At 44.3% G+C, this 20,823-nt stretch overlaps 1 protein-coding gene across 2 annotated transcripts in view; it reads left to right on the top strand.

The window, feature by feature from the left end:
• Positions 1-20,823, top strand: part of MYO1H (myosin IH) — a 103,199-nt gene that overhangs the window by 56,549 nt on the left and 25,827 nt on the right. The window contains exons 3-15 of one of the 2 annotated variants that reach the window (XM_082700100.1): positions 1,467-1,628; positions 3,891-4,006; positions 5,195-5,393; positions 6,248-6,328; positions 9,001-9,180; positions 11,478-11,576; positions 12,392-12,505; positions 12,843-12,914; positions 13,548-13,667; positions 14,805-14,872; positions 15,396-15,501; positions 15,982-16,062; positions 17,622-17,713. In XM_082700100.1, coding sequence (XP_082556226.1) covers positions 1,503-1,628; positions 3,891-4,006; positions 5,195-5,393; positions 6,248-6,328; positions 9,001-9,180; positions 11,478-11,576; positions 12,392-12,505; positions 12,843-12,914; positions 13,548-13,667; positions 14,805-14,872; positions 15,396-15,501; positions 15,982-16,062; positions 17,622-17,713 — 1,454 coding nt within the window. In that variant the 5' untranslated portion in view covers positions 1,467-1,502. The remainder of the gene's footprint in view (positions 1-1,466; positions 1,629-3,890; positions 4,007-5,194; positions 5,394-6,247; positions 6,329-9,000; positions 9,181-11,477; positions 11,577-12,391; positions 12,506-12,842; positions 12,915-13,547; positions 13,668-14,804; positions 14,873-15,395; positions 15,502-15,981; positions 16,063-17,621; positions 17,714-20,823) is intronic. The other variant, XM_082700101.1, reaches the window with a different exon arrangement.

Below are 20,823 nucleotides of genomic sequence, written 5' to 3'. Positions count from 1 at the left end.
TACTTCAAGGGAGGATGTGCGAGTCCTCCGGCTTTGTTTTCCTTTTTTAAAGCTGCTTCAGCTATTCTAGATGCTCTGCATACCCAAAGATAGCAGGTGTCAAGTTCCTTCCTGTCTCTCAGATCCAGATACATCATTCAGTCCTTGCTTTGTGATAACAAACTGGCCTCCTTAAGCATTTCTCCTAGAAGGGAGCATATTAATCTTGGTCACTAGAGGGCACTGAAGGAACACTGCGGTAGCCAGAGGTTTGTCTTCCTGACTTCCTTTTCTATGTTTTGCTCGTTCCTTTCCCCTGCACAGCCACCGTGCAGCACTATGTGGGTGGGGGGCATGCGTTGACTGTGTGTCCAGGGCACAGTTCTTCAGTGCCCTTGCAGCTGGACCAGGTGACTGACTGCCTTGCGCACTCATCCCAACACAGACCTCACGCCCCCCACCCCCCACCCCCGTGGCCCCCACTCTCTAGGTACACCCTCAGTTTCCAGCCTCAGCTTGCCGGATACCAGGGGAGCTGTTTTCCACAGCCCTCCTGACTCAATCAAGCACCAGGTCTCCTGCCCAGTGCTGATCTGATTCCCTTTGTACCCCTATGCCCTCCTAGGAGGGTGGTTCTGACTCCTGGTGACAGAGGACCAGCTCTGCCCCCTAGTAACCCAGTGAGAGTCTCCATCATCCAGTGGGCCTGCAACCACTCCTTTTCCAGGGAGGTCTGAAGCCCAGCCTTGGGGGAGAGGACCCTCCAGTTTTGTCCTTCCTTGAGTACTCCCCAGTAACAAGAAATTCCCATTACAGCCAAACTCATCATTCATGTCAGAATTAGACAGCAAATTTGGGCAACTAATATCCATTTGAGAAGGTGATGGTGAGGAAAGCAGGCTCTGGGGCCAAGCTGTCTAGGTTTGTATCCTGACTCTGCCTTTTGGCAGGACATATGCATGTTTTTTAATGTCTCTGGGCTCAATTTCCGCATCTGTTAAATGGGCATGGTAATAGCACATAACTTCATAAGGTTAGAATGAGGGTTAAAGGAGATAATAGAGGTCAGATACATAGCATAGTATCTAACAAGGAGCTATTGATGTTACTGTTAATGCTTTTACTACCATCCCCTTGTATCTCTAACCGATGATAAACTCTTTTTTTTTTTTAAGATTTTATTTATTTATTTGACAGAGAGAGATCACAAGTAGGCAGAGAGAGAGGTGGAAGCAGGCTCCCTGCTGAGCAGAGAGCCCGATGCGGGACTCGATCCCAGAACCCTGAGATCATGACCTGAGCCAAAGGCAGCGGCTTAACCCACTGAGCCACCCAGCCGCCCCCAAATGATAAACTCTTAACAGAGAGCAAATCTCATCTCCATGTTCTTCCGTCCCCAGGGCTGGGTATCTTGCTATGCCCATATTAGATGAGCAATAGGAACTACAGAGTAAGTGAGCCACTGAGGAATGTTCTGTTTGCTACAGAAAGAAGAAGTGAGGAGGAAGCACATTCGTCTGCACATGGAAGGCGCGCTAACCGCCAGGGACAAGGTCGGGGTGCAGGATTTTGTGCTGTTGGACGCCTACACCAGCGAATCTGCTTTTCTGGACAATCTTCGCAAGCGTTTCAGCGAGAACCTCATCTATGTAACGTAGCCCATTTCTCAGCAGTTCTCCTAACCGGTGGTTCCCCCACCCCGCCCCACCCCCACCTCTCTTCACGGCCTCGATGATAGCGAACAGTATCCCTCTGTTAGGTCAGCCTCTAAAGGGACGGGGGAAGGGACCACTGCCAGATGCATCCCGATCCTTCGTGTTAGGCTTTTTGGTTTGCCAGTGACAGAGACCCAGTTTAAACAGGTCTAACCCCCAAGATGCAATCTACCGACCTATGTCACTTTAGGGACCAGAAACAGATCTAGGGTCTTAGGGTGATGAGTCTTTAAGAGCCTCGAGGGTTCTTTCTCCATCCCGCTTCTCTGCACCCTTTTGCAATGGTCTCTTTCTGGGCCCGACTCTGCAAGGTGGCAAGGTAGCCCCCAGGACCTGGGGGTACAGAGGCGATAGCAAGTCCCCCCCCCCCCCAGACACAGATATTGGTTGGCTCTGATTGGCCCATTTTAGGTCATGTGCCTATCTCTGAACCAATCCCCCCATAGCTAGGATGAGTAATGTTCTGATTGGCCAGGCTATTTACCCAGGCCCAGCCCTGGAAGTGAGGGATGAGGCGGATGCGCACCTTACTGTAGGGTGTGGGCTGGAGAACATTCCTCAAAGGAATCCTCTGGAAGAATGAGGTCTAGATACGAGACAGGCAAACATAAGAGATGTCCACCACAGCCCATGAATCTTCAAGAGTCAAGACTGTAACATTTTACTAGGACTGTTTTTAGCTTGGTCTGGTTCCTTCTAGGGGCGGTCAGTTTTTAACCTGCCAGTTAATCCCCCCCACACTTTGATCTTATTGGTTGGTTTTCAGGTAAATTCCTTTAGGGTAAACTCCACAGTGTGTGTGTGTGTGTGTGTGTGTGTGTGTGTGTGTGTGTGTGTGTGAGAGAGAGAGAGAGAGAGAGAGAGAAAGAGAGAGAGAGAGAGAGAGAGAGATGGGTGTTATTAAATGCAATTAACTTTACTAAAATCTTACTAGCTTTTACTAAGAGTAAATTAGACAACCAAACCCAGTCTAAAAATATTTGTCTTGTGCCTATTTTGTTTTTAACGGTGACTGTGACTTAATCTGCAGTTGGAACCAAGGTTACTAGGAGAAATAAGCAAAAGGCTTTTCACAGTGTATATTTTTAATTGTGGAAATAGATTTTATGCATAAGCAAAGGAGAAAGAATATGGTGTGGAGAAGTATACATGGGACAGTAGGATCATCATGAATAAATTGTTTCCAGTTTAAACAGAGAGACTCTTCAGAAACTATATTCCATCCTGAAAGATTTCTACTGCTGAAAGCAATGCTGAATTTTCATCAGAATACAGTATTCTTATCTGATCCCGTTCTCTAACTTGATCCTAGAGATTAGAAATATTCGTGAGAATGATTTCAGGCATAATTAGTGTAATCTTGGGAACCTCCAAACTGGAGACTCTGGAATGAAAATCCAGAACCAACTGCAGATGCGTTTTCAAAGGAGCCCACACATTTACTGTTTTCTCTTTCCGAGGTTAGAGTTTTGTGTCTTCATAACTGTGTTGGTCCTATTACAAATGGAAGCCCTTGAAAAACTTGACTCATAATAGAATCCCACACTGAAATCCAGGGGACACGTAAATATAAATCAGATCACGGTGGCCCCTTCTGAAAGCTCTCCATATTACATGACAGTCTGAAGCGGGTATTTCACATCAGTATGGAGAGTGATATCTGCACCATGCACTGCAGTTGGAATAAATCCCCAGTTCTTAATGCCCTGTGTCATCAGAACTTGTTTCCTCTCGAACATCATGTCTTACCATTTCCATTCTCCCCTCCCACACTGGCCTCCAGGAAAGTCAACCTGTCACATTTGTCCCCTTTCCTCCTTATTTTTCCCCCATGAGTGGCTCCTTATCCTTCAAGTCCCAGATCAAAGTCCCCTCCTTAGAGAAGACTTCCCTAAGCCCAAGAGCTAAGGTGGCCTTCCTTGGTCATTCGCGTTCTCATTACCCTAGGAACGCCTTTCTTACCATCCTAATTGAAGCTGTCTTGATCCCTTGGTTGGTTGTCTGGGCCCCCGCCCCCACCCCGTGCACACACATGGAAGCTTCATGACAGCAGAGACACTGCCTGTCTTATTTATTGTTTTATATCCCCAGCGTGGAATGAATGTGTGTGTGGGGGGGTCATAGCATGTGATGGTCTTTTGCTAAAGCTGTTTGCAACCCGGGGTTCCTCATTAGTGCTTTGGTCTGTTCCTCTAGACCTACATTGGGACCCTCCTTGTGTCTGTGAACCCATACCAGGAGCTTGGAATCTACACTGTGAGCCAGATGGAACTTTATCAAGGGGTCAATTTCTTTGAACTGCCACCACATGTGTAAGTAGCATGTACAAGCATCACCAATAGTGTTTTCCTATCTCTTTCCTTCCTCTTTGTCTTTTATCTCTCCCTCCTTCCTACTTACTCATCCATCCATCCACCCACCCACCCATCCATCCATCCATCCATCCATCCACTCACTCACCCATTCATCCATCCAAATCCTTGATGGAATGCTCATTAGGTTTCAGACCTCACTTAAACGGCTACCTTCTTGTGAACTGTCTTTCAGTGCAGTAGAAAACATCAAATCATGGTTGACTCTCAGCTTAAATATCATGAGGGGTGGAATCTTTTGCACCTGCTGAGAGATACAAGAGTGAGGTTTTGGAGGTGTCTTTACTATAAAGAGGTTTGCTACAGCGCCATCTACTGGTGTCTGAGTGTCATGATGGCTAAGGAGCATTCCTGCTGGTAGTAGGACTTCAGATCCTGTCCCATTTATATGTGACTCAGGCTTTGCTGAAATCCCAGTTCTCCCTGGGTGACTGCTGGACTATTTAGGCTCTCCCTCCATTTTTCTTGGTGACTCATCTGTTCACCTCCTAAGGGATTTATAAACCTTTTTGCATCACTGCTACCAACAATGTCCAAAATAACCAGTTTTCAAACTCAGCCACATGGGAATATTAGTGTCTCGGGAGATTAGTGTCTTCATCTTTGCAGATAAAGCCCTTATAATAGTTTTATGTCTTGTTCTGTAGATATCCCCCGAGCTTTTAAGATAGTTTCAGTTTCTTGTCTCTGTACTCTTAATACAGAAGGTTTTGGGGGAAAGAGGAAACACGAGATCTTCGTATATCCACTGAGTGTTTAAAATATTTAGATGGGATGTTATTTCCACCTACAGCTAATAGCACATCTCCTGGGGATGTAATTTAGTATCTGGTTTGTTCTTATAAGAAATGTTGGATTTTTTCCAAATAAATCCATCCCACTATTAAGAAATGACCACTATTATTCACATTCTCCATTCTAACTCAGCTGTTTGAGTACTGACTTCTGGAACACTTTATGCCTGATCAGTCAGTGGGTCATGGTGAGAGTTTGGTATCTGAGGTCAGGATTTTGTACCCCTTGTCCGGATGTGGTTTCCTGAGGCAGGGAGCTCTGATGATGTCACAGGTGAGGGAAGCAACAGCATGGTCCCTTCCTGGTCCTTCCATTTCTGCCCCACTCCTCCAGCTACGCCATAGCTGACAACGCATACCGTATGATGTGCTCTGAGCTAAACAACCACTTCATCCTCATTTCTGGAGAGAGCGGGGCAGGGAAAACAGAGGCCTCCAAGAAGATTCTGCAGTATTTTGCTGTGACCTGCCCAATGACTGAGTCACTCCAAATAGCCCGTGACAGACTGCTGCTCTCCAATCCTGTGTTGGAGGTAAGTGATCTTTGAGGATTTGTGGAGGAGAAGTTCTAGGGAGGTCACTGAGTAAGGAGAATCCTCTGCCTGGGCAGATCATCATCTGGGAGTTAAGCAGAGGTGTCTCAAGGGCAGGATCATGATTAAGGGCATAACTTTTATGTCCAGCAGGCGTGGCTGCTAATCCCAGGGCCGCCGCATGCCAACAAGCTTCAGCAAATCACTCCACATCCCAGATTATGTTTGCCTTTCTGTGGAATGGGTCTATTCGTAGTTTCTACCTCTTGGGAGATTTTGAGGGTAAAACAAGATGGATGCATACAAAGCATCCGACAGAATTAGTAGTCACTAAAGTCATTAATATTTTTCTTATTTAACTGGAGTCATCTTGATGATTCTGCCATTGCAGTTCACTGACTTGCTGGACAATTTCGAACAGGTTATTTTATTGTGGGTTTTTGTTGCCCTTCATGGTAAAGATGTTTGTGGCCGAAGGAATTTTCCCAATGGACCTATGGTCCGAACAATTCACCTCTTCGATATAAAAAGGGGTCTGGTACTATAGCTTCTGGAAGAGCAAGGACGTAGTTTCCTTGATATCTGCCCATAGTCATGCCTAGACTGGATGCCAGAGAGAAGACACATTTCCCTCCTCTCTAGCTCCATCCCAGGATTTGGCATCAAATCCTCTATACTTAGTGGTTCCTTTTTAGAAGATAAAGAATGGCTTTCATCCCTGGCCCCCCTTCTCCCCTCCATTCTCATATTCATGGCATTTGGGGGTAGGACGTTGAGGAGCACGGTGAGCTCAAGTGAACTTTCATTGCAGTTTGGTTCAGTCTGTCCCTGTCTCCTTCACTTTGTATTCCAAGGCTTTTGGAAATGCCAAAACACTCCGGAATGACAACTCCAGCAGATTTGGAAAATACATGGACATACAGTTTGACTATAAGGTACACTGAAGTTCCTATTACTGGTTCATGGGGACCCCTTAACCGGCCAGTGACAGCAGCCTGACCCAAGGTTCCTCAAGGGAGGAAGGGCTTTAGTGGCTCAAATAAGTAAAAACTCCAGGCTTAGTGCTATTTGGGGAGATACTAATAAAGACCACAATGAGATACTATGTCCTACTTTCTAGGGTGGGGGCAAAACTTAAGAAGTCTGGTGATACTAGCTGTTGGTGGAGATGTGGACCGTTAGGAACTCTAACCCATTGCCATGGGGAGTACATGGGTGCAACCCATTTGGAAAACTGTATGCTGTCTTGTGGAAGTTGAAATCCGCATAATCCATTCCACTCCTGGAGGTATTCCTGTAGATCTGCAAGCATGCCCACAAGATCCCTGCTCATCATGGTAAAAGGACTGGGAACAGCCAACCCACCCGGAGGGCTGAGTGTCCATCAACACAATGGCGGGTTGTCCACCCAGGGAAGCATCGCATAGCAGCAAGAACAGATGAATGGCAGCTAGCTGCACGGAACACGGTCGAGTCTTAGGAATGTCCTGTGTGTCAGGGTGATGCCTGAGAACAAGCCCATGCAAACAAGGTATTGTTTGGGCATATGTAATTAGACGGCATAGGTGGGCAAACGTTTTTGGATAGGGCCAGGTGGTCTGTGTTTTAGACTTTGTGGACCCTATTGTTTCGGTCACAAGTACTCGGCTCTGTTGTGGTGGTATGGAAGAAACCAAAGACCACGCATAACGGGAGAGTATGGTCGTATGTTGTGCAGAGCTTAAATGGGGCTGATGCAGGTAGGGGGCAGGTGGACAGAGTTCTCAAGGATGTAGAATTTCCGGTGACAAAGCGCGTCACTTGGACCAGAGAACAGTCGCTGGCGGGGCATAGAGTGGAGTGACGCAAGACTGGCTAAGGTTTTCCCGGAGGCCTGTACGTGGACTTCTGGCGAAGTGTGCCTAGACTTTGGAAAAAATGGAATAGTTATGTCTGTTTTAAAGCTTCTTATTGAAATTCAACACACATGCTAAAAAGGACACAAATCGTGAGTACAGCTTGATGAGTTTTACTTGTGTGTATCTCCCTTTGATAACCAGTACTTAGATCAAGAGAGAAAAATTTCTAGGGGCACCTGAGTGGCTCAGTTGGTTAAGCATCTGCCTTCGGCTCAGGTCATGATCTTGAGATTGTGGATCAAGTCCCGCGTCCGGCTCCTTACTCGGTCAGGAGTCTTCTTCTCCCTCTGTCTCTGCCTGTCGCTCCCCCTGTTTGTGCTCCCTCTCTTTCTGTCAAATAAATGAATAAAATCTATTAAAAAGAAAGTGTAAAAAATGCCTAGTGCCTAGAAGAATCTCCTGCTTTTCTCTGAAAGTGCCTGCCTTCCCAGAAGTTACCAACTGTTCCAACCTCTATAATCAGATGAATTTGGCTGGTTCTTGAGCGTCATGCAGATGGAATTATGCAGTATGTTCTAGTTTGTATCTGGCTCCTTTCCATCAGCGTTCTACCTGTCAGTTTCATTCGTGTCACTTTGTGTAGTAGCTGGTCATTCTTGGCTTATGTGACCTCTTCACTATCTGTTCACCTGTTGATGGACATTTGGCTTTTCTGATTTGGGGCTATCAAAGAGTGCCCTGAACATCCTTGCACGTGTCATTGAGTAGATATTGGTGGTCACTTATGTTGGGTGCTTGCCTGGAAGTAGCATTGCTGGGCTCTTACCGGTGATGTTAGGACAGTGCATGACAGTTCTCATGGCCAGTAGGGTTCTCTGTACCCTAGTCAACATTTGATATTGCCAATCCTCTCGGTTTGAGACATTCTGGTCAAGTGCAGTGGTTTTCTGCTTTATGTTCATATTTCCCTGATTATAAATGAAGTCCAGATAACTGGCCAATTAAAAATTTGACGCTAAAGCCTTTTGACCACTTTTAAGTAGGTTGTTTTTCTCATTTTGCTTTGCAGGAGTTCTATATATGTTCTGGAGTACAAATCCTCTACTGGAATATTCTTAAAAATAGCGTGGGGGCACCTGGGTGGCTCAGTCAGTTAAGCAGCTGCCTTTAGTTCAGGTCATGATCCTGGAGTCCTGGGGTCGAATCCCATGTCAGGTTCCCTAATCAGCAGGGAGTCTGCTTCTCCCTCTCCCTCTGCCACTCCCCCTGCTTGGGCGCTCTCTCTCACACACATAAATAAAATTTTTAAAAATAAATAAAAGTGTGCTATTGGCACAAGGATATATAAACAGGCCAGTGGACCAGAATGGGGTCTGCAAAGTCCTCCACATAAGATATGGTACCCTAGCTTATGACCGAGGCCCACTGTGACTAAATAGGGATAGGAGTTGCTTGTTCATAAATAGTGCTATCAATTGGAAATCCATGTGAATAAGAAGAACTTTGACCCTCTACCTCACTCCATACACGAAATTTCAAGCACAGTCCTAAACCTGAATGGTAAAATAATCCCACTTCTAGACAGAAGTACAGAAAATCTCTCTCATGACCTCAGGGTAGGCAAACATGTTTTTTTAAAAAGAGGCGTGAAAACGCTAGGCTTAGAAGAACCATCATTCGAATTCAGAATTTCTGTTCCTCAGAAGACACCAGCAAGGGAATGGCTTAGTTATTATCATCATTGTGCCTTTTTTTGCTCTGTTCTCAAGGGCATTCCCGTAGGTGGGCATATCATCAGTTACCTGATAGAAAAGTCTCGAGTTGTCTATCAAAACCAGGGTGAGAGGAACTTCCACATCTTCTATCAGCTGCTGGATGGTGGCGAAGAGGAGCTCCTTGCATACCTGGGACTTGAGCGGGACCCCCGGCTGTACAAATACCTCTCACAGGTTGGAAGCACCTGGCTTGGGTGGCCCTTTGGAGGCAGCAATCAAGGGTGTTAGTGGGAGCTTCTGTGGGATGGTCAAGAACTTTCTCATTACCGCTCTGGAGGTATCCTACAGACTGGTTTATGGACACTTACCATAACCCCTCTGTTTATGCCTGGCAGGTAGATGGTAGATCATCTTGGTAAAGTAACCGATCTCTAGGTGAGGGGTTCTCAGCACTGGCTGAAATTAGAATCACCAGAGGAGGTTTTTCAATACACACACACACACACACACACACACATCTCTGGCTCCTACCCTCCAGCAATCTAGATCTAATTAGTCTGGGGTGGGATGGGGACCTCAGGGTTGTGTTAAACACTCCCCCATGATATGGTGTAATTAAGTGAATCCTCCATGATTCTAAGTCACAGTGGGATTGGGAACTGCTGGTCTAGGTGTGAGAGTAACTTGCTATCCACCCGTGTCCACAGCTCGTGTTGCATTCTGCTTTCAAAATTAATTAGGAAGAGACCCTCCTCCTTCTTGCCTCCCATTCTGAGACTTGTTGGCTGCAAAATGAACATACTTCCTTACAGAAAGTGTTCAGGCCATTACTGGGATCCAGCACTGTGAAAGGGGCTTTCAGAATGTAACCTCTCCTCCAACCATTACTCTTTCTGCAGCCAGCACGAAGACTGGGAAAGGTCTAGATTGTACAGCACCTACCAATCTTTGACGCCACTAGCACTTTTCTCCCCTGAGATCTTTGGATTTTTCTCTTCTTTACTGGGCCTGGCTTTGAATGGAATTCTCTTGGCAGAGTGCCAGTGGGGACATCACTTGAAAAAGAGAACGAGGTCTTAGGAAGTGAATCTTGTAAAAGAAGGACCAACATTTCATAGGAAGTCATGGAGGAAGAATAAGCATGACTGAAATTTATCTTGAAAAATGAGGCGATATAATGAAGACAAAAGAGTCCCATAATCTCCTTTTACAAACTTTGTCCTGATTGTTAGAATGAAGAGTAACTCAAATTTGATTTTTTTTTTTTTTTGAGGACCAAATTTTTCTAACAAAACTGTGTGGTAGCGTCACACTTGACTTTGTATAGCCTGATCAGAGAGGGTCAATCTATAAAAAGTATTTGTGGGCTTCATTCTTTTACCCAAGGGCTTCTCCTAACCCTTTGATATTCAAATCATTCCCTTTTGGAATGTATCTTGTCTTCATCCTTGCAGATATTTTTCTAGTTCTGTTTCATTTGGCCAGATCTTCATGCCACAGTGGCTTTGGAAATTGTTCAAGGGATGCACCAGTATTATTTTGTTCAATTTTGTGTTCTCTCATAACTTTGACAGACTTCATGACTTTACTTGGCAGTATATCCATACTACTTCTGAACTTCTAGGTGTCCTGCAGGGACTGACCTAAGCTGGCCCCACCCTGGTGGGGCAGGAACAGACACCGGTTGAACCGGGACGGGGAGGGATATTTGGGAAGTTGCAGATTTAACAGTGGTCTGTTCACTGGTGAGTATTTTCATGCTATGGCCCCTCTGGTTTCCTCGTGTAACAGGAAAATCTTTGAAGATGACAGATCTTCAGAGAGCCAGGAATCCAGGGACACCCTGTACTATAATAGCAAAAAACAAACAAACAAACCAAAAAAACACACAAAAAAACCCCTCATCTAGAAGTCTTCCCTTTAAATTGCGACATTTGGTGGTATGTGTCTTATCTAAAAGACAGCTTCTAAAGTGGTGGAACATCTCATCACATCTCTGCTGGGGACTGTATCCATCAGCTGTCTCTCTCTAAATGCCAAACTTTTATTTTCTCGAGTGAGGGTCTCTTTTCACTTCGTCCCACCCTGCAGTTTCTGCTGGAGGTTATAAGAGCATCAAAATGCTTTCTGAATTTCAGGGCTGTCCTTTCCCTGTATATTTTAGCAGATGTTTCTTGACACAAGCATCTTCAATTTATTTGGCAAATATGACAAGGAAAACTATTTAAAACATACACACACACACACACACACAGAGACACACACACACACATATTCAAAGAGATATACCACTAATGTGTACCTTTCAAAGTTTTCCGAGGATAAAGATGAAATTCTAAATAAGTTTGAAAAAAGCAAATCACCCTATGCTAGCTGATTAGTGAAACCTACCTTTTTATAATTTAGAACATTATAGAACTAGCTCTTGTATGCTTGTAGAAAATAAAAAACCTTCAATTCAAGGCTAGATGTGGGCATGACTCACTGCCCCTATAAAAATGACATTAAGCTACCCAATTCTGTGTCAACAGGGTCATTGTGCCAAAGAGTCATCTATTAATGACAAGAACGACTGGAAAACTGTTTCCAGTGCCTTTTCTGTCATCGATTTTACTGAAGATGACCTCGAGGTATGAGCCCCAAGGGCAGAACTGCTGGTCCGTGGGTCTGGGATTGACCAAACATTGCTGGTATCTTGGTCACCTAGTGGGCTTGCCAGATTCAGCCAATAAAAATCCAGCATGCCTAGCTACATTTTAATGGTCACCATCATTTGGGGGCACCATTTGAGACCAAAATTAGTCATTGCTTGTCTGAAATTCCAATGTTAAACTGTGCATTCTGCATTTCATCAGGCAGACGAAAGACTTCCCGGTGCTGTATGCAAGGAGGAGGTCATGTTTCTTTTTCTCTCAAATCCAATCTCAAATACTTAGATGCCCTAGAACAACAGGATTGTATCTTATTTACACTTCTATTTTTGAACAAACTGGAGCAAATTGTAGGCTTTATAAACATTGTGTTTTTACATCCTTTTGTTTTTTTTGATGGCTAAAACTATTCTTTCAAGGGCCAGAATTATAATTTCAAAATATCATATATTTATGTAAATATATATATCTGGGATCATGGCATTTGCATAGAAAATGGCTTATTGGTGGGGAGGGGGTAGGGAAGATAGAAAATAGAAGTCTCCTATCCCGGAGAATGGGCAAAGCTTCCTCTCCACCCTGTGCTGAGGCTCTCTACCCTTCTTCCCTTAACATCTGAGTTGGGTAAGAGGCTGATTTCTGGGGGAAGGAGGAAATTAGCTTGGTTCTGTGAGCTCAGGACTGAAATTGGGATGGGGGTGGTTTTCCTTGTGATGATGTCTCCTGTGATGGCATTCACCAGTTAGGTGGCTGCCCCTCTTTCTCCCTTCTCCTTGCCCTATCCAACGTTCTAGAATCTCTTTGGAATTATTGCCAGCGTCCTACACCTAGGAAACATTTGTTTCGAAGAGAACCACCAAGGCTGTGCCGCCATACCAGACACCCATGAGATCAAATGGATCGCCAAGGTGACGTTCCACTTTTGAAGAGCAGAGGGAAGGCCTGGCCCTTTTTGGAGATGGAAGGGCAGGATGGGGGAGCTTGAGGCAGCTGGATGCCCAGGTCCCAAGTGGCTAATACCATGTCCATCTGGCTGGTACTGCCTAGGAAAATTAAAGAGCATGGGACAAGTGAGGGAGGGGGTAAAACCAGCTGGACACGAGATAGTATGTGATCTGTTTTGCATTTAATCAAGATTACCAGTCAGAGCATATAATCCTGGGCCTGGAAATCACACCAGTTCTTTACACATTGGCAAAAATCAAATCCAATCACTGAATGGCATTTTGGTTTCCATTTTTTCAGCTCCTGGGAGTCCACCCCTCCATCCTTCTGGAAGCTCTCACCCACAGAAAGATTGAAGCCAAAACTGAGGAGGTAACAATGCCTCTAGGTTGAAATGGACCTGCCCTTCCTTCTAGGGCTGCTACCTGCCTCATGCAAGAGGAGGATGGTGGTCCTGGAGGAGGCTAGACCCCAGCCTTCCAGCTCCTTCTGGGGTCTCCTGCCTCAGCCTCCCATTCCCAAACTGTTACACCAAACTCTCATGCCTCCCTTTCACCATGCCTTTCCACCATGAGGTCTTTGCACATGCTGTTCCCTCTGCTGGAACACTGTTCCCTGTGCTTCTCCCAACACCTTCTCATCCTTCAGTTCCTGGGGTCACATCCTCAAAGAGCCTTCCTGATCATCCCACCGCCTCCTAAAACACCATAGGTATCTCCTCACTTTGCTCTCAGCTTGCAACATGACTGTGTGCGGCAATGTCTCATCCCCCAACTGTGAACCCACAAAGGCTGGAATTATCTGTCTGGGTCAGAGCTGTATCTCAGCAGCTCCGTGCCTGGCACTTATTGGGCTCCTGCCTGAACGCTTGCAGGTGGGGGTGGTGTCTTCCCCTAGCACCTATCCTTCACTGGCTATCATTAAAGGCTAATTTGAAAACTCAGAAAGGGATGGACTTTTTTTTTTCTTAAACCTTTGTAATGATGCCCCTGTTGTTGTTCTCAGGTACTATGCCCATTGACACTAGAACTCTCTGTCTACGCTAGAGATGCAATGGCCAAGGCCGTTTACGGAAGAACATTTACTTGGCTGGTCAACAAAATCAACTCTTCCTTAGTGAACAAGGTTTGTCCACACATTTTTAGATGACTCACTCTCAGTAACGTGGAAATGTTTTATGACTGACATCATCACTCTAAAGAATTTGTGAGCATCGGCCATCGGCCTCCTGATGGCCAGGGGCAGTGTCCTTCAGCATCTACATTTCCAGCATACAGCAGGCTCACAAAAATGCCCACTGAGGGCTCCTGGGTGGCTCAGTGGGTTAAGCCTCTGCCTTCGGCTCAGGTCATGATCTCAGGGTCCTGGGATCGAGCCCTGCATCGGGCTCTCTGCTTGGCAGGGAGCCTGCGTCGTCCTCTCTCTCCCTACCTGCCTCTCTGCCTTCTTGTGATCTCTCTCTCTCTCTCTGTCAAATAAATAAATGAAATCTTTTTAAAAAATGCCCACTGAATGATTGTGTCTCAAAGTGGGAATGCACAGTATTTGCAGTACACCAGATGGCTTTCAGTGTACATGGAAAATTTTGGACTTTAACAGTAGTATGTTTTAACATGTGTAAGAAAATAATAAAAGTCTTTCCAACTCAACCTAAGTGGACTTATTTAAGTAATAGGGGGAGTTTATTCAGAGCTAGAAATTAAGGAAAGGGTACTGGGGCACAGACATAGATGTAAAACTCCAGGAGATAGTATGTAAAGGACAGATTTGGAAGGCCTTGGCTCAAGACACCATACCGGATGTTAAATTGTGGCCCTTTCAGAAAAAAACAGTCATATTCTCATTAAATATCCATCCTGTCTGACAGCTCTCGGTCCTCTGTTTAAAATGGTATTCAAACCACCCATCTTCCCTCCTGAATAAACATCTTCTTTGCTGCTGTCTCTAGAGATCTCTCTCTTTCTTTGGGATTGATGTGGGCTTGGGAGACTGAGAAGGGCTGAAGCAAGGTTGTGAATCAGAAGGGGAAGGTCTCACTTTTTGGGTGGCAGACATCGAAGCCGCAGTGGGATGCTGGCAGGCTTCAGGGCAGAGGAGTGGGCTGGGAAATTCCTTTCCATCTCATGATTCCTCTGTGAGCCAATGCTGAAAAGAGACGATGGGAGCTGTATAACCAAGTCCAAGCATTGGAGGCAGCTACCACGTTTTAAGAGTCATTAAGTAAAAGACCTAAGAACAAGCAATGTGTGTTACTTTGACTAGGATTTCACCAAGAAAACTGTGATCGGATTGCTGGATATCTACGGGTTTGAGGTCTTCGACAAGAATGGGTGAGTTCGTCATTACATACTGGTCCTCTGTTTTCCTTTAGGGTGTGAGTCTGGTTTAAGGCATCTCTAGTGTTATGGGAATTGGTTTTCCCATCCTCAGAAATTCTCTGGGTTTCTATAGCTGCTAATTCATCAACTATTCCAGAATTGGAATAACCATAAAAAATGCAAACATCTTTTAGCATGACTCTTCTGATCTGTTTAGTAAATGATATGACTAATAAGGATTTTGCTTTCTCTGTTAAAAAGATAAGTAAATACAATTTTTAATTGGTCTACGCATGTAGCTCTAGTTAATTAAATTTTTGCATCTCAAGGTGCCTGGGTGGCTCAGTCTAAGCATCTGCATTTGGCTCAAGTCATGATCCCAGATTCCTGGGATCAAGCCCCACATCGGGCTCCCAGATCAGTGGGGAGTCTGCTTCTCCTACTCCCCCTGCTGGTACTTTGTCAAATAAATAAAATAAATAAAATCTTTTAAAATTAATTAATTACTAATTATTGATTAATTTTCCCTCTCTAGTTTTGAACAGTTCTGCATCAATTATTGCAATGAGAAACTCCAGCAACTGTTGATTGAGAGAACCCTAAAGGCAGAACAGGCAGAATATGAAATGGAAGGTATAGAGGTAAAACATTTTAATGTTTTCTCCTCATTTGATTTCTTATTCTAGTGAAAGAGATTCACTTGAGCAATAATATTTCACTGGGGATTTTATCCTCATTTGTACTCAGAATTATTTTTCACTCTTTCTCTGAGTATTTCCTGGGAAATTAGTTGGACCTTCAGGAAGATTTGTTTTAAGTTGGAGGTAAAAATCAAATTTTGGAAAATCACTTTAAAAGAGAGATATTTTGGGGCACCTGGGTGGCTCATTGGGTTAAAACCTCTGTTTTCAGCTCAGATCATGATCTCAGGGTCCAGGGATCGAGCCCCGCATCAGGCTCTCTCTGCTCAGCGGGGAACCTGCTTCCCCACCCCCCTCTCTGCCTGCCTTGTGATCTCTGTCTGTCAAATAAATAAATAAAATCTTAAATAAATAAATAAAAAGATATTTTATGTTGATCTAAATCCTCCTTGGGTAATTCTTTGGTCTCTGTTGTTTTAGTGGGAACCGATTCAGTATTTCAACAACAAGATCATCTGTGATTTGGTGGAAGAGAGACACAAAGGAATCATTTCCATTCTGGTGAGAATTAAGAGACTTCATACGGTGTTGCCAATGCGCAGAAGAATTTCCCCCAGGCTTCAGAGGGTTGCTTAGGATGAGCAGAAAACCAGAAACTGTAAAAGGGAGGTTTTACCAAGAACGTCCATTGGTCCTGAGTTGAGGCTTCTCAGGATGCACCTGTGACTTGATCTCGAACCGTTGCACCTTCTGAGAACATCCCCGGCCGCCGATCCTCAGTTGTTCCAATTCATACATCACTTTTTTAAATGTAAAGGCCGATCAGAAATCATTTCTTTGCCTTTCCATTGGCGATCATCTCCCTTCTAACAAAAATTAACAGGTCCCTTTTCTCCTCCTGCTCCCTCCTCCATCTAACTGTTGGGTGAACAAGATTCCAAAGCCCGGCAGGACATTGATGGGTGGAGTCTGCAGTTGCCAGGAACACGGGCACCATCTGGATTCAGATCCCAGTCCCTCCCCACACTTACTAGCGGTGTAAACTTAGGTGGGTGTTTTAACCTCTCTGTGCTCCAATCTCCTTGTCTTCAATTGGGTGCGACGATTCGAGCCCTTAGCTTAAGAGGAACTGTAAGGATGAGTATAGGCACAGGGCTTAGAATTATGCTGGTGTGTGGCAAGCATTCAGACTCTAGTCGCTCAACAGATAGCATCAGTGCTTACTTGGTGCTATGATTTGGACACAGCAGTGGACAAAAGAGATCAAAACCGCTACACTCACCAGGCTATAAATTCTAGCACAGAGACGGACAAGGAACAGGTTAATGGGCAAAATGAGGAGGTTGCATGATGAAGGAAAAGAAAAGATTAGATATGGTGGGGAGGACGATTCAATTTTAGGTAAGATGCTCTGGGAAGGGCTGTGTGGACATCTGGGGAGCCACAGACTGACCTAAGCTATTCTGTGTGTATTCAGTGCTCATATGGATTGTCAGACTAGTATTTTTAAATATTTTAGTAATAAATATTTGTTCCTGTGCGGTTTTGCATAGATGGAACCAGAAAGCCTAGAGATCCTACTTCAGGAGAGTCATCTCACCAACCTGAACCCAGTTTTTGTTTTTTCTTGCTGTTTTAATAAAAGCTGCAGGGTTGATTCATTTTTTAAGATGGTCCGTTAAATGTTAACAATGTTAAAGACCTGAAATAGGAAGTAGACACAGCTGGAGAAATGTGAAAAATCAGATGTACCTGGTTTTATTTCTTTTTACCAGAAGACTTTGCTCCTAGTAAAAAGGAGATACGTCCTTAGGCAGCAAAGACTGGTTAAGAGAAAATGAGGTGGCATGTTTAAGTAAGTTGGTTATGGAGGCTGTGGTGGGTCCTTGGGAAGACTCTGGAAGTATGACGAGTACAAGAGTTGACTTGCCAAAGAATTCCCCATCCCTCTGAGACACTAGATGCCTGGAACAGATTGGTGCCCTCTCACCCCCTGAACTTGTGTTCGATAAGAGTATTTTAGTCCAATACATCTGCCACAGCTGGCAAAGGCATTTAAACTTGGAATTGATGGCATGTGATGGAGGCTATGCATTGAAGCTTCTGTTTTTCTCTGGAAGGATGAAGAATGTATCCGTCCCGGTCCCGCAACAGACTTGAGTTTCCTGGAGAAATTGGAAGAGAAAGTAGGGAAGCATGCACACTTCCAAACGTATGTATCTCGCTTGGGAAGCTCTTGCCTGGGGAAGCTCATTGTAGATCCACTTTCTTAGATATGTGGACAGTGGACCCCATAGCTGTTCTTCATACGCTGCTTCGTACGCTGAAACGTGATGCACCATAAGGATGCACCAACTCATATACATCATACCTTTTGTTAGCGGAAATCAAATTCAAATGAATTCTGAGTAGAATGTTCAAAAAGATTTTGTATCTATGATTGTTACATTTTGGATAGAGTCATGTGCATGAAATAGTTGTTTTGTTTTGTTTTTATTATTTTTTTTATTATGTGAGTCACCATACAGTATGTCACTAGTTTTTGATGTAGCATTCCAAGATTCACCGTTTGTGTATAACACCCAGTGCTCCATGCAATCCTTGCTCTCCTTAATACCCACCTCCCAGCCAACCCATCCCCCACACCCCTCCCCTCTAAAACCCTGTTTGTATCTCAGAGTCCACAGTGTCTCATGGTTCATCTCCCCGCTCATTCCCCACCGCTTCATTTTTCTTTTCCTTCTCCTAATGTCCTCCGTGTTATTCCTTACGCTCCACAAATAAGTGAACCCTTATGCTCCAGATAAGTGAAACCGTATGATGATTGACTTTCTCTGCTTGACTTACTTCACTCAGCATAATCTCCTCCAGTCCCGTCCATGTTGATACAAAAGTTGGGTATCCATCCTTTCTGATGGCTGAGGAATATTCCATTGTATATATGAACCATATCTTCTTTTTTTTTAAGATTTTATTTATTTATTTAAATAAAAGAGATCACAAGTAGGCAGATAGGCAGGCAGAGAGAGGGGGAAGCAGGCTCCCCGCTGAGCATAGAGCCTGATGTGGGGCGCAATCCCAGGACCCTGAGATCATGACCTAAGCCGAAGGCAGAGGCTTTAACCCACTGAGCCACCCAGATGCCCCTGGACCATATCTTCTTTATCCATTCATCTGTTGAAGGGCATCGTGGCTCTTTCCACAGTTCGGCTATTTTGGACATTGCCACTATGAACATTGGGGTGTATATGGCCCTTCTTTTCACTACATCTGTATCTTTGGGGTAAATACCTAGTAGTTAGGTTTAAAGTACAAAATACATATAGTGATATGTGAAGCTCTGAAGTAAACAACCCAGCAAATCTTCACATTGTATGTACCTCCCTCATCACCAGCACCAGATCAAGATACAGAACATGGGTAGCAGCTCAGGAAATTGACTAGAAATTTAACTTGGTCTCTGAGACAAGGAGGAGAGAATTACTTATCTCATGCTCTGGAATCCTAAAGCCCTGGTTTTGAATCCCAGCTCAGCCACTTATAAGACAAGTGACTTATTACTCGACCTAGTGGGTAACATTGTAAATGACTACATAAATCACCTAATACTATTTCTGGCCATGGCAAACATGCCATAGATGGTAGCGGCTTTATCGTGCTTTCGTAGAATATCGCGAGGAGAAGTAAATGCATCAGAAATGGAAAAGTAGATTGTGGTCTGTTCGCAAATGGAATAATAGCCACAAAAATGCATCATCTGTGATCACATGCAGTGATGTGGGTAAATCACAGAGCATGTAAACAAGAGAAATCAGACAATAAAGTGTATACTATATGATTCTGTTTCTGTAAAGTGCCACACCAGAGAAATACCAGCCTGTTGTGTTAGATGGGGCTCATCTGGAAGGGCTCAAGGTGGTGGGGGAGTAATTCTCAGGGAATACTGGTAATATTTTGTCTCTTGATCTGGGTGCTGGTACCATGGGTATATTTCTTGTGCCCAAATTCACTGAATTGCATACTTAGGATACCTGCACTGTCAATATGTATGTATATATATTTCAAGAAAAGGTTATAAAAATTAGGAATCACCAGAATCCAAAAAATGACGTTTCATCAGTATTTTAGTCCCTCCCTATCATAAAAGTGTAAGGTAGTAAAATTATTTCTTAGTTATCACCTGGAAGAAAATAGAAATCATTTCATTGTGTAAGTAAGTGTTTCTGGGGCTCACATAGGTTAATTCCTCAGTTCTTCAGAGATGGATCTAATTTTGAGTTTTTATTTCAATTTGAGTTAGTTAACATACAGTGTAATATTAGTTTCTGGTGCACAATATAGTGATTCAGCACTTCCATACATCACCCTCGTCATCACCCCAAGGACCCACGGAGGGTCATGCCCTCCTTCATTCTTCATCACCTATTCCCCCTCCTGCCACCTGCCTCCCCTCTGCTCACCATCTGTGGGTTCTCTATAGTTAAGAGTCTATTTCTTGATTTGTCTTTCTGTCCCCTTTTTCCCCTTCGTTCATTTGTTTCTTAAATACTAAATATGAGTGACATCATATGGTGTCCTCCTCTGACCTCACTTAGGGAGGATCTTATCCTCCCTAGCTCCATCCATGTTGTCTCAAATGGCAAGATTTTTATTTTTTTTTATGGCTGAGTAATATTCCATTGTTTATCTATAAACCATATCTTTTTTTTTTAAGATTTTATTTATTTGACAGACAGAGATCACAAGTAGGCAGAGAGGCAGGCAGAGAGAGAGGAAGGGAAGCAGGCTCCCTGCTGAGCAGAGATCCCGATGTGGGGCTCGAACCTAGGACCCTGAGATCATGACCTGAGGCTTTAACCCACTGAACCACCCGGGCGCCCCTAGACCATATCTTCTTTATCCATGCATCAATCAAAGGACACTTGGGCTGCTTCCATAATTCGGCTGTTGCAGATAATGCTGTTATGACTATTGGGGAGTACGTATTTTTGGGAATTTGTGTTTTTTTATTCTCTGGTGGTACGATTTGCTGGATTGTAAGGTAGCTCTATTTCAACTTTTTGAGGAACCTCCATACTGTTTTCCAGAGTGGCTGCACCAGTCGGCATTCCCACCACCAGTGCAAGAGCGTTCCACTTTCTGCACAGAGAGGGATCTAATATTAGGGAGGCCTATGCATGTTTGGTTTCCGGTGCTCCAGTCAGTTGCCATGCTCCTAAACAACTTGTGAAGGCTTCTCTTTTGCTACTTCCTTCATATAGTGGGGCGCATTTTGTTGCCCCAGATGAGGAAGTTTCAGTCTGTGTCTATTTCTGTCTTGCT

Source organism: Mustela nivalis (assembly GCF_964662115.1).
Source record: "Mustela nivalis genome assembly, chromosome: 14".
NCBI classification, from domain to species: Eukaryota; Metazoa; Chordata; class Mammalia; order Carnivora; family Mustelidae; genus Mustela; species Mustela nivalis.
This window is presented reverse-complemented; position numbering and strand designations above follow the sequence as displayed.